The sequence below is a fragment of the Cryptomeria japonica genome, chromosome 5, assembly GCF_030272615.1.
Source record: "Cryptomeria japonica chromosome 5, Sugi_1.0, whole genome shotgun sequence".
Classification (NCBI taxonomy): domain Eukaryota; kingdom Viridiplantae; phylum Streptophyta; class Pinopsida; order Cupressales; family Cupressaceae; genus Cryptomeria; species Cryptomeria japonica.
The window spans coordinates 76,458,596-76,475,814 of NC_081409.1; the positions used below are offsets into that span (position 1 = coordinate 76,458,596).

The 17,219-nt window shown below is 35.1% G+C and overlaps 1 protein-coding gene across 2 annotated transcripts in view; it reads left to right on the forward strand.

Moving 5' to 3' along the window:
- The window catches only part of LOC131032724 (uncharacterized), a 267,909-nt gene extending 251,404 nt beyond the window's left edge, over window positions 1-16,505 (forward strand). For both annotated transcript variants that reach the window (XM_057963762.2, XM_057963763.2), the window contains exons 13-15: window positions 5,854-5,914; window positions 15,966-16,029; window positions 16,182-16,505. In XM_057963762.2, the coding sequence (XP_057819745.2) occupies window positions 5,854-5,914; window positions 15,966-16,029; window positions 16,182-16,313 (257 nt within the window). In that variant the 3' untranslated portion in view covers window positions 16,314-16,505. The remainder of the gene's footprint in view (window positions 1-5,853; window positions 5,915-15,965; window positions 16,030-16,181) is intronic.
- Window positions 16,506-17,219: the final 714 nt, after the last annotated feature.

Below are 17,219 nucleotides of genomic sequence, written 5' to 3' on the forward strand. Positions count from 1 at the left end.
TACCTTTAGGTATTTTATTCTGTGTTTGATAGTGTACAAAATACACGTCAACAGGGTCCCCATTTGCAATGGGGCGATGTGTGAATACGTCACAACATACTACACTATCACGGTTTCCTTCAAACCTAGCGGCTTTTGAAGGGTATTTGGAATATTATACAGGGGGGGGTCTATGGCAAATCCAGCTGCCAAAATGACCAAGGAATGGAAGGACTAGCTGCTGAAGTTAGTGGGTCGAAGCGATTTGACTCCTACCGAGTGGAAAATTTTGTGGGCAAGCAGCAACGGCCGAGGGCTGAAACGTTCCTTCATTGCCACTCGTTACTGGTAGATGCTGATGGACCTGGTGAAAAGTAGGTTGCTAGGGCCAAGCAGGGCTTCGGACATAGCCATTTGGATGATAAGCCTCATGAATGGACTCAAACTGGGTCACGTGTATAATTGGGCGCAACTGCTCTCAAATAGGATTAATGACTTCCTTGCCCTAGAACACAAAACGTTCTACATGTGCCACCATGCCATCAACTTGTTCCTGGAAGTTGTTCGTACGCAGGTACCCTTCGAGAAGTGGGGAAGGTTTCAACCGCAAGGAAGAGTTGTTGAACACAAGATGCCACTGAGAGGGGAGGTGAATCAATGGTTATCAATATTTTTAACCTTTTAAACCTAACTGTGTGTACCGGTTAGCTTTTCAAACATTAAGTGAATATATCGGTGAGAAGGGAAGAGATCAAGATGCAAGCACACACAAATACACATCACATAACACCGAATATACGAGGAAAACCCAATATGGGAAAAACCTCGATGAAAAATGTTGTTGGAGTCTACTGCTCCAATCTAGCCTCACAATAAAAACAACATTATTACAACATTTAGGGCACCAACCCAAGGAGCACCAACCCCTGCACCGAGCACCAACTCAGTGATTACAATGGATACAAACAATACAACAGTTATAACCTGGTTACAAATGAATTTTGCAACCTTTGTATACACTTCACCCTATCAGTTCAACTCTTCTCTTTCTCTCTGCTTCTCATCACTGCTTTGCCTTACCGGTTAGATCCACCACAGTCTGATTCACTGTTTCTGCTTTACCGGTGAACCTCTTTCTCTCACTTTGCGTCTGTCCCTTACCGGTACAGTCTCTGTTAGTATAACAGACAATTATGCTCGATAGCTGCTTTACCCTCTGCTGCCTCCTACCGGTTCAAACGCTACCGGTACACTTCTCTGATAACTCTGTGACAGCTCACAGTGACTCTGTCTCTTACCAATCAAGCTCCTCTTACCGGTTAAACCCTTCTTCCGGTTCTCTCAAGCACTCGGTCGCGTCAATGTTCTTCGATGAACTCTCTGACTAATTAACTCTCTGCTGCACTCTCACCTTCTAATCTTCAATATCTGGTACCACAGCATCTGGCAGCATCAATCAACTATGATCTTTGATCTGCACATTTATCCTTGTGCTTTCCCGCCAAAACATAACTTCAAACATGGCGCGCTAGGGTTTTCTCTCACCGACCGTGAACCGTATCAAATCATATCTGATATGCTCGGGGATTGACAACCTGCAACAAATCAGATAACACGCTATCTTTTGATCTTTCCTATGCACGTTTACCATACTTAGCAGTCTGCAACCTGTTTGTCGGCCTTGACCCTGTCAATCACCATAAAGGATCTCGCGGTTGCCTTCACCAAATCCGATCTGCATCTGCACAGCCTGCATCGATTATCACACCACGGATCTTCATTTTACTAATCTGATTAATCGCATCACCTGTATTAATGCTGTCCGCTGCTTTGTTTATAATGAATTCTTTCTTGTCTTAAGCGCTGACCTTCTATTTTGTATGCATACATTTTTTCACGTATTCCCTTCACACCATATCATCCCTGCTGTAACCTGATCGCTTGTGTATATTATAGTTGGTCTCTCTGCCATCTTCCGTCCTTAGTGAAAGGCTTCATCTTCACCATCAAAAGATACATATGATGTCTTCTGAGTGTTTCATCACCATCGGGTACAACTGAAAAACATTCATTGTTTCTGTATAAAACAATATATCTTGTATTATATCGATCCTCATTGATAACCTCTCACTGGTATCTGCATCACTTCACTGATGATATAGAATTTGTCTTCTTATCGCTGTAGATAAACTAATCATGGTGAATTCTATCCGCTGCTCATAACGAAGGAGTCGATGCATTATTTGATCTTCTTTCCAATTCCTTTATCACTGTCTTCTAAACATAAATCGCATGCCTTAGAACACAGTCATTGGAGTGTAGTCTTAGAGAGATCATATGGCAAAACCTCCGCACTCTCTTAGAGGGAATCGGCCTTTGCTTTGCACTTGTCATCGCTGCATACATAATACAGTATCACTTCTTACTTAATTATCATCAATCGGTTGCTTACTGAATCATGGCATTCCTCAATGCTGATTAAAATAATAACTCGTTGTTTGCTGAATGTCAAACTGCTAGCAGATCACACAATGTTTAACCCATGACAATCGCTTCATTATTTTTCTCTAGTTGCTGTCTTTGATTCTCATAAAGAGTCGACCCAAAATATAGTAATAAACTTAATGTATACACAAACTGAAATCACCTTATGATTTTATTGTCGCTGTCTTAATGAAGTCGCCATTACCAATTAACTTCATAATTGTTGTTTTGGTCGTCTTGTTTAGCACACTCGCTGCATAATCAAATGAAATCGCTGCTCGATAACCTTCTTAATATCTGTTGTTTGGAGACTTTAATCTCTGCCTTATTCAATTTATTAGTCACAGCACTTTTAATACTTTAGTCGGCTAGTATATAATGTTATTTCTATTTCAGGCCATCCATAAAAGATAGTCTTTACTCTGACCCATCTAACAGATATACTTAACTGTTAAACCCTTTTGTATTAACTTCTACAATACATCCAACAATCTTAACTGATTGCCTTTGACATCAATGACAATATTTCCAACACTTACATCGAACAATGGAGCCCTACTTGAGGAAAATCCTTCTTGACCAGCCACGTGTGCTCTTTGAGATCTACCTTCTAGTGGTAAGATTATATTTGAAGGAACTAGCTCTAATAGCAATCGATGAGCACGCACTTATATTGAGAGGGGGGGGGTGGCAGGGGGAGCGAGGGGGGTGAATCAGTATAAGGTAGTCTTATACTTTTTCAAGTTAATAGCCACAATAATATCAATCACACAACTTAAAAAATTAAGAACATGAGAGGAATACAAGATTTATGTGATCAGTATAAGGTAGGCTTTTACGTTTTAAATTAATAGCCACAATAATATCAATCCCACAACATCAAAAATTAAGAACATGAGAGGAATACAAGATTTATGTGGAAATTCTTTCAAGAGAAAACCACGGAAAAAAATTGCTTATATAAAGTTCTCTTACTAAATTTGTAGGTACCTGCCTACTGGAGACACCAATCCTTGCTTATCTTTGTAGGAACCAACTCACTGGAGATACCAATCCACGTTACTGAGCACCAACCCATCAAGAGATGCCAATCTCTTCTATAGAGAGGCACCGACCTCTACCACAACAAAGACTTTTTGAGAATAATTTTCCTTATTAATCTGCCTTAAATCACCTCGAGGGTCTGCTACAAATCTGCTTTAAAACACCTTGAAGGTCTGCTACAAATCTGCTCTAAATCAGCTTCGGGATCTGCTATAAATCTGCCTTAAATCTGCTTTTAAGTCTTCTTTACACAGGAAACATACTCATTAATTGCTTGCATCTTACACCACCAACTTACCTTCTTTTATACCCCATCAAATACCTCTTCACCCAAGTGAGGCAACTCTCCCAAAGTGGTCAGCCGAACTTGAAATATGAATATTTTATTTTAATTCCCAAAGAGGTTGGCACATTATGAATAACAGCAACTAATTTAATTCCATCGCTTTTGCTAATGTATAGTCTGCCTTTGAAGGTCTTTCCTAGATGACGATTAGTGGCCTTTGGCCTTTGATTAACTCAGCAACATGATGTCCTTCGATTTGCTTCAGTGATCTAATTTCTCCTTTGACATCAATGACAATAATCAAACACTCTAGACCATATGTTGGCTATGAGTTGAAAATATGGACATGCCTGAATCAGATGGCCACATTGATGTGTGTTTGCATCAAGTCTGTTCTCTAGTTAGAAGAAGTTTCAAAACACTTAAAGCCAAAGGAAGTTCAATTCTATCTGACAAAGGCAGATCAAGATCCATATTAAAACGTAGATGAGCATAATTATGCACATATTGTTAAATTAAGTCATGTATATATTGTCCTATGCATTTTTAATTCTATGTAACAAAGTTTCGATTCAGGATTCCCTTTCAAGGGCATAAATTCTGATCCAGACCAGGAAGGTTCTCAATGCAAATGTTCCTTTGTTGGGTCTTATGGAAGGTTCACAATTGTTTGTGAAGAAGCCTTCTTGATTCATACACTAGGGGCATCTCTGAATGAGGGAATCTCTATCATTGTTGGATGCAAAAACATTGTGAAATAACTTCTGTGCATTACTATGAGGTCCCAGCTTCTAGTTAGAAACTGTTCAGTCTTAAACGGTTTTAGGATTAGGGTAAATGCCCATAAATCAGAAAAATGTATCTCCTTTCCTTAACTCCCATAGTCAGCACTCAACCTCCAACTGGTAAACTTCCTCCCACAGATTATCTCATATGTGTTAGAAGCCATTGGAGATATTTGAAGGGATACGCTTTACCAGAGGTCTCTGATAATCATGTATGCTTAAGTAACTGCAAATGGATTTCTCCTGAGGCTGAAGAGTTTCATCTGAATCATGCACTTTGTATCAACAGGATGTGCCAAAGAAGAAGACACATCCTTATCAGTTATCCCATAACAGAAAAACTGAACGAAGTCGAGGAGAATGGATAGAGAAGCCAAGCCCATAAGAGGGAAGAGGGAGCTTCAGAAATTAGATGAGACATATGAAACACCATATTTAACACTATGGTAATTAATATTCCATTTTGAGAATTTGTCTTTTTTGGCTTAGCCTAATATGGTAAATATTAGAATCTCAATGCCAAGACATGAGGTTAAGTGCAATGTTTTGAGACCTATTAATATTGTTACTATGCTCTTTTGTTCGATGTTCATATCCATTCATAATTTTTCTTATTTTATTAATATCTCTATTTAAGTGTATATTGTTTTATTTATTTATCATAGATCAAGTGAATAAAATATTCATTGTTATAATTTTCCTTTAAATCCTATGTGATATTTTCCACATATGAGGAACTTCTAAATTTATAATGAGATCCATATACCAGTATTGGACAAGCACAATAAAAGTATAGAGCATTTAAGTACAGGGAGCCATGAGTTTCCTAATAAAGGAAGAGATTTTTCAGATGTAGGTGTGCATGTAGACTTATTGTTGATATGAAGATAGATTCACTATTGGAAATGTGCTCAACTCTCCAACATCAACTTATTTGCTTGTGTTTCTTTGTGCATTGAGATTGAATTATAAAGTGTGTATGATTCGACCTGACAAAATTTAACATGCTTTGCAGACTTTTTTCTTTATCAATTCTTTTCTCAAATGTAGACACTTTAGAGACTAAGAGGTTGTTCAAGCCAAACAGTAGATTTTTGAATTTTGTAGGAAAATTGCAGGAAATTTAGCTTGGATTTGAAATGCAATAAAGGCTAAAATTTCTTCTATTTCAGTGGTTTGTATATTAATTTCAATGCTTGCAATGTAATTAGGAAAACAATGTATTCTGCTAAAATGATTTGGAAATGTGAAAATTTGTTTTCTACCTGATTACAGATCAACCAAGACTACCGGCAAATCCAATCGGCCAAATTACTTCAGCAACTCCTCTTTGCAAGTTTGTTACATTACCCCGCTCTTGCCTCTTCTAGACAAGAATAATGTTATAGAATCTTTCTTCCATTCAAATATTTCCTTTGGCTTGTTCAAACTTGAAAAGCCCCAATGAAATGCACAAACTTATAGTCAGTAATAAGGAAACATTTAGATAGTGGAGGGGTACGCAAGAGCAAAAACTTTAAATAACATTTATTCGAACATTTTACTTTGGTTCTTTTTAGTTGTCTTATGTTGAGCTGTATATGAGAAATATTCACTAATAAATTTTCATGCTAGAAACTAATGTAAACAAAATGTTGTGGGTAAATTTAATCTTCGCTGAAAATGTGTTAAAGAGCAAGCATGCAACAAATGTAGTGAGTTTCATTTAGTTGAGAAAAACTATTTGCAAGAAATAAGGAAGACTCATCCCATATCCAAGACAAATATTATGATTTATGCTTTATATCTTTTAACATGATTGAATAGTATAAATTAAAGTCAATTTACATGGATGAAATAATTAAACACATATCTTCATACTTCTTATATATTTATTATGCATTTGTTAGCTCTAGGGAACAATTAGCATACATCATACAATGGATAATCAACATAGCTAGGTCTAATCCCTAATCAATCCTAATGATCAATCTTACTGGAGATTGGGAAGTATCTTTGTTAAGATGCTAGAAAACCATCCTCCACAAGTAGTGCCTTGGTATGATGTAACATATGATCATTCGACCACAGGCCTTATCCATTGCCTTTGTATGATGTAGCACATGTTCATTCCACCGCAAGTCTTATCTACCTTGTGAGGTATTAATACCGCCCTTCCCTAACAATTCCACATCCAACCCTAGCATAGGCATTAGCAGAATAGCAAGGATTAGGCTATGAGTATACTAACCTTTCATGTATTATGAATATATATAAATTAAGTATGACTGTCATACATATTGCTGTCTATATTAATATTACTACTAAATTCTGCATAAGAACATTATCAGGCTTGATATAGTAAGCATATATATTCAGTACATCCCCATGCATACCACCAGGAACAAAGATGTTACTGCCTGTAACTTAATAACTGTTGTGATCTGATCTGACTGATGGTGTTGTCATTGGATGCTTTTGATTCCTTTTATTTATATCCCTCCATGTGAGGGAGAGGTCACACCTCTTCATCATGTATGCCCTTTGGCAATAGACACACCCTTTCACCATTAGCACCCTTTGAAAGAATGCAACTCTTCATTATTTCTGCCCTTTGAAAGAGGCACAACCTTTCACAATCAGATCTGCATTTCTTCTTTAAATCAGATCTGCACTTCTCATTCCCAAATTATTCCCCTCTCAAATGAGGTTCTCTTCTCCCTTTTATATCTCATGTTTGAGGGAGTCACAACTTTTAATTCCATGTCTTTTGACCATTCATTAACTTAATTAAATATTAATTATATTTAATTATATTCTTTTATATTTCAATTTAAAATTTTATTTTTATTCTTTTCAATTTTAATTTTATTATTATTATTATTTTTATTATTATTATTATTATTTACTATTAAATTCTATTTCAAAGTGGGGACATTACAGTCCACCCCACCCAAGATTGCTTGTCCTCAAGCAATGATCATGGAGTGTTTAAAATTATTCCCAATATGAAATGGCTTTGGAAACACACATGGAATAAACATGTTGGAAACATACTGAGCATGAACCAAAAACGAAGCATACACATGGATATATGCAAACATAGAGCATACACGCTAATACATGTATTATTAGATTCCTTCTTATTGACTAGATCGATTCATTGATTTATGTTTACTCTGCAGGATGGTAGGATATCAAAGCTTTGGTACGAATTGTAATGTCCCCTATTAGGAGATAGCCTATTTTCCAACAATTAAACACATCTCTTCATACTTATTATATTTTATTATGCATTTGTTAGCTCTAGGGAACAATTAGCATACTTCATACAAGGGATAATAAATATAGCCGAGTCTAATCCCTAATCAATCCTAATGATCAATCTTAGCGGAGATTGGGAAGTATCTTTGTTAGGGCGCCGAAAACCATCCTCCACAAGTAGTGCCTTTGTATGATGTAACATGTGATCATTCAACCACAGGCCTTATCCATTGCCTTTGTATGATGTAGCACGTGTCCATTCCACCGCAAGTCTTAGCTACCTTGCGAGGTATTAATTCCACTCTTCCTTAACAATTCCACATCCAATCCTAGCGTAGGCATTAGTAGAAAAGAAAGGATTAGGCTATGAGTATACTAACTTCTCATGTATTATGAATATATTTGAAATTAAGTATGACTGTCATACATATTGGAGTCTATATTAATTTTACTACTAAATTCTGCATAAGAACATTATTAGGCTTGACATATTAAGGATGCATATTCAGCACATCTGCATGCATACCACCAAGAGCAAAGATGTTACTGCCTGTAACTTAATAACTGTTCTGATCTGATTTGATTGATGGTGATGTCATTGGATGCTTTTGATTCCTTTCATTTATATCCTGCCACCTGAGGGAGAGGTCACACCTCTTCATCATATATGCCCTTAGGCAAGAGACACACCCTTTCACCATTAGCACCCTTTGAAAGAATGCAACTCTTCATTATTTCTGCCCTTTGAATGGGACACAACCTTTCACAATCAGATCTGCATTTCTTATTTCAATCAGATCTGTACTTCTCATTCTAAAATTATTCCTCTTTCAAATGAGGTTCTCTTCTCCTTTTTATATCTCATGTTTGAGGGAGTCACCACTTTCCATTCCATGTCTTTTGACCATTCATTAACTTAATTAAATTTTAATTTTAAATTTTAATTATATTTAATTATATTCTTTTATATCTTAATTTAAAATTTATTTTTTATTCTTTTCAATTTTATTTTATTATTATTATTATTTTTTAAGTTCTATTTCAAAGTGGGGACATTATAGTCCGTCCCACCCAAGGTTGGTTGTCCTCAAGCAATGATTATGAGTGTTTAAAATGGTTCCCAATATGAAATGGCTTTGGAAAAACATTGGAATAAACATGCTGGAAATATACCAGGCTTGAACCAAACACGAAGCATACACATAAAAATATGGAGCATACACGCAAATACATGTATTATTAGATTCTTTCTTATTGACTAGAATGATTTATTGATTCATGTTACACTGCAGGATGGCAGGATCAAAGCTTTGATACCAATTGTAACGTCCCCTATTAGGAGATAGCCTATTTTCCAATAATTAAACACATCTCTTCGTACTTATTATATTTTATTTTGCGTTTGTTAGCTCTAGGGAACAATTAGCATACATCATACAAGGGATAATCAACATAGCCAAGTCTAAATCTTAGCGGAGATTGGGAAGTATCTTTGTTAGGGTGCCAAAAAACCATCCTCCACAAGTAGTGCCTTTGTATGATGTAACAAATGATCATTCGACCAAAGGCCTTATCCATTGCCTTTGTATGATGTAGCACATGTCCATTCCAATGCAAGTCTAATCTATCTTGCGAGGTATTAATGCCGCCCTTCCCTAACAATTCCACATCCAATCTAGCATAGGAATTAGCAGAAAAGCAAGGATTGGGCTATGAGTATACTAACTTTTCATGTATTATGAATACATATGAAATTAAGTATGACTGTCATACATATTGCAGTCTATGTTAATATTACTACTAAATTCTACATAAGAACATTATCGGGCTTGATATATTAAGCATATATATTCAGCACATCTCTATGCATACCACCAAGAACAAAGATGTTACTGCCTGTAACTTAATAACAGTTCTGATCTGATTTGATTGATGGTGATGTCATTGGATGCTTTTGATTCCTTTCATTTATATTCCTCCACATGAGGGAGAGGTCACACCTCTTCATCATGTATGCCCTTTGGCAAGAGACACACCCTTTCACCATTAGCACCCTTTGAAAGAATGCAACTCTTCATTATTTCTGCCCTTTGAAAGGGACACAATTTTTCACAATCAGATCTGCATTTCTTATTTAAATCAGATCTGCACTTCTCATTCCCAAATTATTCCCCTCTCAAATGAGGTTTTCTTCTCCCTTTCATATCTCATGTTTGAGGGAGTCCCAACTTTTAATTCCATGTCTTTTGACCATTCATTAATATTAATTTTTAATTATATTTAATTATATTCTTTTAAATTTTATTTTTATTCTTTTCAATTTTATTTTTATTATTATTATTTACTATTAAATTCTATTCATTCAAAGTGGGGACATTATTACAATAACTTCATACATTGAATAGTTCAAAATGTTTGCACTGTTACATACTATGAAAAGCTAGTAAATTCTTGGACACAAACAAAAGCTAGTCGAGAGATCAAAATCAGGGAAACTGAGAAATATTTCTGCATACAAGGCTCACAGAGCTTGAGTTCACTAAGCCAAATCTAGATAACCATGAACCAAAGACTTATGTATACAAGGGGGCCAGTCAAGAAACCAATCGAATGTTGTTGGACTAGTGAGGAAATAAAATCCTCAAAACGCTTAGAAAACCAATGTAGTCATTGCAAAATTGAGGTGCCAATGCAAATTCCCACTCAATTTATCTTCCCCTATGGTGTTTGTAATTTTTAGTTGGTTCGAATGGAGTGTAGGAGCTTGTCACATGCTCATCTCAAATATTGTTGTTTTCTTGTTCTTTTTTATCTAAATTAAAAAAATGTTTTTGAGCCTTTTCTGCTTTAAAAAATTGTTGAAATATCCACATTATCATTTGTAGTCAGTTAGATCTGCTAGGATGACAAGATTAATGGCTCTTGCTAATTCTTCAATGCTTTCTGGTGTTATTTTCACTCAAAACCTTGTGAATGTGACATATAGCATGATTGCATCAAGCTTCAGGACTGATATAAGGACAAAAAGTGACTTACATGCCCTTCCTTAGCGTATGTGGTCTAGTGCTGGGACTTCATGCTGATCAATTCCTTGAGTCAAAAAATTAGCGAGCATTGTTAGATTAAAAACAATGCAGCTCATTTAATAATGGCTCTTGTTGATTCCATGGGAAAATCTTTAACTGTTGGTAAACTCCCTTGCACCATTAGGTTGAAGAGATCAACAGTATGCATTATTCCAAGCCCTAAAGACTTCAAAACACTTAGTTGTGAGCAGGACCTGCAAAATAACAAGGCAAAAATGATTTTTTGCTATTTTAGTGAAAATTTATTACAGTTACTCAAAATTGTACTGACGCGAACCAAACTTGAATATTCTATCTAGGGTTTCCTACAAGGCATAACTTTATTTTTTCTAGAAATATTGTTATGCTCATTAGAGTTTGACATGTTACTTAACTCTAGATCACTAACACTTAGGTTTGTTAAGACCTTTGATTGTTCATATGGTAATTGATTTGAACAATAAACTAAGTGGCCTGGAAACTGCCGTCTTCTTATTGCTTATGTTGTTGCCCTTGTTAACCACTAAAGGAAACCAAAGAAGATGAAATTAAATGTATGTATGATTGCTTTAGCATATTTCTACTTGACCAAAGTCTATATGCAAATTAGAATGAGGTAGAGATTCAATAAAAAGAAGAAAAGTAGTCATCACTATACCTTCATTCAAGGGAACACAATCAAGGGATTAAGAGGACTGGGAAAATTCATTACGTGGAAAGGAATCTTGACCAGCTTTAACAAGGATGATATATCATTGTAACATTAATATATATATTAATCTTAGGTGCAGTAATAACATTGTAACAATAATATTTTATTATTCTACAACTTAGTTGTAGGTAGTTGAAGAGACTAGGAAGACGAAACTGAATAGTCATTTGAGATTGTTAAATATGCACTCTGTGAAGTTTGTTATTATATTGAATTTTGGTTTGCATCAATAGGATTTTGAATTTTCTTTGCGGTTGAGTTTCTTGTCTTCACTTTGGCATCAGAGCACATGCAGCGTTCTTCATCTGCCTAAAGCAAAGACCTTTTGGCCCTCGACCCTACTTCTGTAGGCATCATTTTTGCAAACTCTTTTGTGGTTCCCCAATCTTGTTCCACATAACTATCCCATGCCTCCTATTTAATGCTTGTAGGCCCCCGTCAGTAGCATCTTTCCATGTGGCCACCATCTTCCGTTAAATTCATAGATCAGACTTTTCTGTTGCATCTTTAGTTTTAGCTGTCTCTGCTGCTGCCACCACATTCTTGTACGCCCTTAAAATCCAAGTTCGAAGCATTTTGTTGTTCGGGAGTTTTAGGTTTGCAAATAGTTTTTATGAGTAGGGGAGAGGGGCCAGAAGTGGAGCGGGGTTGTGAAGTGGGGATACTTGTGGAGGGTTATGGGCCCCACAGTTGAGCAGTCAAGTTGTCAACATGTCATAAAAAAGATCGGAAGCAGTGATTAAATGGACCACAGATTGTACACACAGTTTTTTTATAGTATGCACATATTTGTCAAAATCAAGTGGAAGGGAGTTCAGTTTTGCAAGTCAAAGAATATTCAATTGACAACTGTCAGAACCCATACTGCATCAGCGTTGGTATGGAAATGGCCACAAAATTGAAATAAGCATCCCCACAGCAGTCAAAAACGATTACAACTAGTCACATGAGCCTTAGCCGCTCAGCTTTTTAACTTGTACAAAAACCAAAGTGAATCCACATCATCACTTTACAATACATTCCATCTCATCAAAAGGACCAATCAGATCTAGCTCCAGTCAGTTAGATCCACATTCACATCACTTATCAAACCAAAACCAGCACATTGTGTCCCATCAAACATTTTGAAGCGCACATATAATGGACACTTCCAACCACTTCCACCTGCATTGACCAAAAGCAAGATGTAAGGCCACCATTTATGGCTAATTTGAAATCACAGAAACGAAACCTAAAAACACAATCCAAACAAATAGGAGAGATATTTATTTCTCCAAATTAGATAACCAATACACAAAAATCATTAATGTAAACAATTCAAATAGCCATGACATCCACTCAAATTCATTTATTTACATTGCTTCAGAGTAAGTCGTGGAGGAGCAGACGATTAGGAGAAGTAAAAGCCATATTGATACGAGTATTCCCCCTCTTTCCATTGTTTATGTCTGCAACTGTCTGTATTTGTTCATTGTTGTTCCCTCCTTGGATACGTGGTGTTTGGTAAGTGACGCAAGTGTTGTTCAATATTTTAAGTGCCGACTTGCTGTAAAGTTATTCCCAGTATTCTTCATACTGTAATATATGTGTTGTGCCAAGTTTAGTATATAGGTGCTAATTGATAATGTCGATGGATTTTCTGTGTTGTTTAATGTTATTTATACTGTCATTGGGGTTTTAAGCATAGAAACAAGACTTGGATTCGACGCGGACTCGGCAAAAAAACTCAACACAGACTGGTCAAGTGGAAAACCAAAGAAATTTAGAGATTTTTATGGATTTAAAACTTATTTTATGCACCCTTTATTAAATAAATGTTAAAGACAAGCTATATAACAAGCGATATGTAATTTTTTATCTTTGGTGCACAAAGATAAAACAAAATAGATTTGCAAACCTTGAAACAAATCGCAACAAGCCATATGTAATTTTTTATCTTTGGTGCACAAAGATAAAACAAAATAGATTTGCAAACCTTGAAACAAATCGCAACATTCGGTATTCACAGTGCCTTTGGTTCCTATTTACAATTACAGCTAAATATCATCGCTTTTAAACTGTTTTTTCAGACATCTAACATGCTACAACAAAGGTGTTTGTGGCTTTGTCCATTGTCGGAGACAAAAGAAGGCAATTTTTTTTTTTATGGTTATTTTATTGTTTCTCTCTATTTAACAATATTTAATGTGTTGTTAGGCTATAAAATCTGAAACAAGTTATTACGAAGTATATACAAAGCTTATATTTCCATGTATATAGTGTCTTGTGCTAGGTTGTCATTGACAAACAAATCCCTTTCACGTATTTCCTGAGTACCCCAACTACTTTGCTCCTCTCACATACCTTGAGGTCTCTTTCATGTATCAACTTGTGAGATGATAATTATAAATTATTAATTTATTTAAAATTGGATAATTAGCTCACCTTAACCAAATAATAAAGAATTATTTAATTTAATTTATGCTAATGGTGATAAATGTAAGAATAATGTTAATAAATGGATATTTAATGGTATAATGACAATAAATGATGATCAATGATTAGAAGCATAATTTTAGTGTTGATAGATCTCATAGTAAGCACCCAATCAACGTAAGATTTTCTTTAAGCAAGATATTGTTGAGGATTTGCATGTTTTAATATCCCTTACTATCTAATATGCTTTTTACAGAGAAGTTCCATAATTATTCAGTGGTCATTTCTTTTTGCTCATTTTAGGAAAGAACTTATTTGTTACTTGCACTAAACGTTGCCCAAGAGTTTGGGTAATTTATTGCTGCTCTATTCTTTCACTTTTAAGGTTTTATAATCATTGTTGTTTAGTTATAAACTCTATTATGGAAATACCATGTACAAATAACATGACCACATGAAAAATTAAAACATATAAGGCTAAATCCATGCTGATTTTATATGTATAGGGGAAAGGACTTAGTAGTTGAGTGCGTTCCAATTCTTGTGATAGAAGCTGTTGATTTAATACCCCATACTTGCTGATTTAATGTCCAACTTTTGTACAACATTGCATCAATAGTTGTCTAATAAATACCAATAATTGAATGAAATATACCATTTGTTGTGAAAAGTAATCAACCAAGTGATGCCACATCAGCTGCACAAGTATTGGGGCCCTTTTGCACACATATTGGCCTCACATTTTTTTTGGCCTGTTTTGGACACCTTGGCAAAAAGCATGCTGATGTGGGCATCATATTTGATGATGTGGCCCTGAAACCTTAGTTATAAGTAGGGGACTTGCGAAGTAAGCTGCTGTAAAAAATTCGGAGTGATTTGAAATTTCCACGTAGGATTTTGAGAAGCGCGAAGTTAGGGTGCACAACTACTGGATCCTCTCCCCTAAATGCTTGTTTAATTTTGAACAGTTACAGGAATACATTACTGTTTAGCATTCGTTCTAATCACATCTATTCTTCGTAGTTTCAAGTGCATGCATGCACCATGAGACTTGAAGGTATACACACCAGGGCTATTACAACCCCAAAAAATACTTTGACTTAAACGATCGACTTGAATAAATATTTATAGGTGCAAAATGCAATTCTTGTATCCTGACATTTGACAGGAGGGTGATGAACAGGTAACTTGGTAACCTCAGATGCCTAAGGACGTGGGGCTACAGGTACAAGTGCAAAAGTAAATAAGGGTAAACCTGTACTATATATAAAAGATGTGTGGACGGGGAGAAGAGTAGGGTTCTCATCTTTAGATGAAATATTCTGGAGACTACTATTTTTCCATATTGCTAATCATTGATAAAAAAAATTCATGCGAGTACAACCATGAGATTAATACCAGTTCCTTTTGAGCAACCACGCTAGAAATTATCTACAGAAGACCAAAAGTCACAACTTAAAACTCTATATTAGATGTCCCCTTAGAATTTCGGCACGAGTCTCCATATCGAGAATTCAATGCTTTAACCAATTAAGGTCAACTCCTTGGACTAGACAATTGTATTAAGGCACATCAAAACAAAATATACGAAGTCTCTAGACTTCTGGCAATACCATTCATTATCTAAAATGTAAGTTATCTATGTGTTTGGCAAAGCTTTCCATAATCTAAAATGGAAGCTATCTATGTGTTTGGTAAAGCTTTTTAAAATTTTATGTTAATGTGTGTTATATTATTGTTTAGGTGTGTGTCGATTTGTTTTAAAATTGCTGATATAAGAATAACTTAGTATGATCAAATAAAATGAAACACTTGTGTTTAGTGTGAAAAGAGACAAATCCTAATTCAACTAAAAAAGATGAAAGCAAAATAATGATCCAGCTAAGGATTTATGTTTTCTGCAATGAAATATTATGAAAACGCAATGTTCTAATTTCTTCAAGTGCATGCAGTTCATGTGCCAAAGTTGTGATTGCCCATATTTTGCACTGGTTTCGACTTTCTGTGCCCAAAAATGTAAGTGGCAGACTGGTTTTTCTTTGGTTTGGGTTTTTTTTCATATGGCAGACTGATATTCTTATAGTCCATCCAACAAGAGGCATAAAAAAGATCTTTGTTACATGAAAATGGAATTCTTATAGTATATGTTTATTGGTTTCAACTTTCAGGAGCTCCCCCGAGATGCAGCTGGCAGAGAGGACTGTTGGTGGGGACATGGATGTCGAACTCAACACCATAGGGTGCATCATGCTCAAATGCTAAATCATGTTTGTGACCCAATTCGAAGGCCTCGACAATAACAAATTTACGATGTAGGATAATAGGCTAGTTCAATTATTACATAATTTTCGAATATTTTTAATTTGCAGTATTCCCTGAATGTTCACAACTTATATTATGGTTAACAGAGTTTTTATTTGTCAGATGTATTGACATCTTTATCAATCGCTGCTTTTGGTTTTTTTTTATCAAAGGTATATAAATTATGTACATATCCAGTGTTAAAGTTTTTTTTGTGTATATGAATGTCGAAATTTAACAAGATTATATCTAAATTTTTATTTTTATTTTGTAGCCAAGGCTTTTGTGTGTATATTTTTAATTGTGGAATTCAAATTGTGCAATTGTTCATCATTTTAAGATAATATTAATAAGTATTTATCATATTTATGACATGCTTCTTTATTTTATTGATAACAATTGTAAGACAAGGATTCTCATTTTACATGCAAGTATTTTTAAGTATTAATAAGTAGACAAAAAGACAATTGATATCATTAATTATTTTGAACTTTTCACCTTCTAAACGCTTTTCCTATTGGCACAACTTTTCAAACATGTATGAAATCAATTTACTTAATTGTTGTATTGTTGGAAAGAAAAGGAATAGTCTCATTTATATAAATATAGGATAATTCAACCAATGCATTCACACATTTAACCTAGATTTAATTAAGGAGAGCGAGGCGAATAAATTGATACATTATTTTAATTTTAAAAAAATTAAATGCTCTTGATGTGTTATCTTGGGATCATAATAGACTTAGAAATTTATATGGATTATCCCCAAGAGGCACAAGTCAACCTTGTGACAAACTTGACCTACGATGTGTATATTTAATTGGGTAGGTAGTAAAGATTTGAAACTTGATTCATTGTAACCTTTTGTATTTGAATGTTTCAAATATTAGGGGTATCAAAAAGTA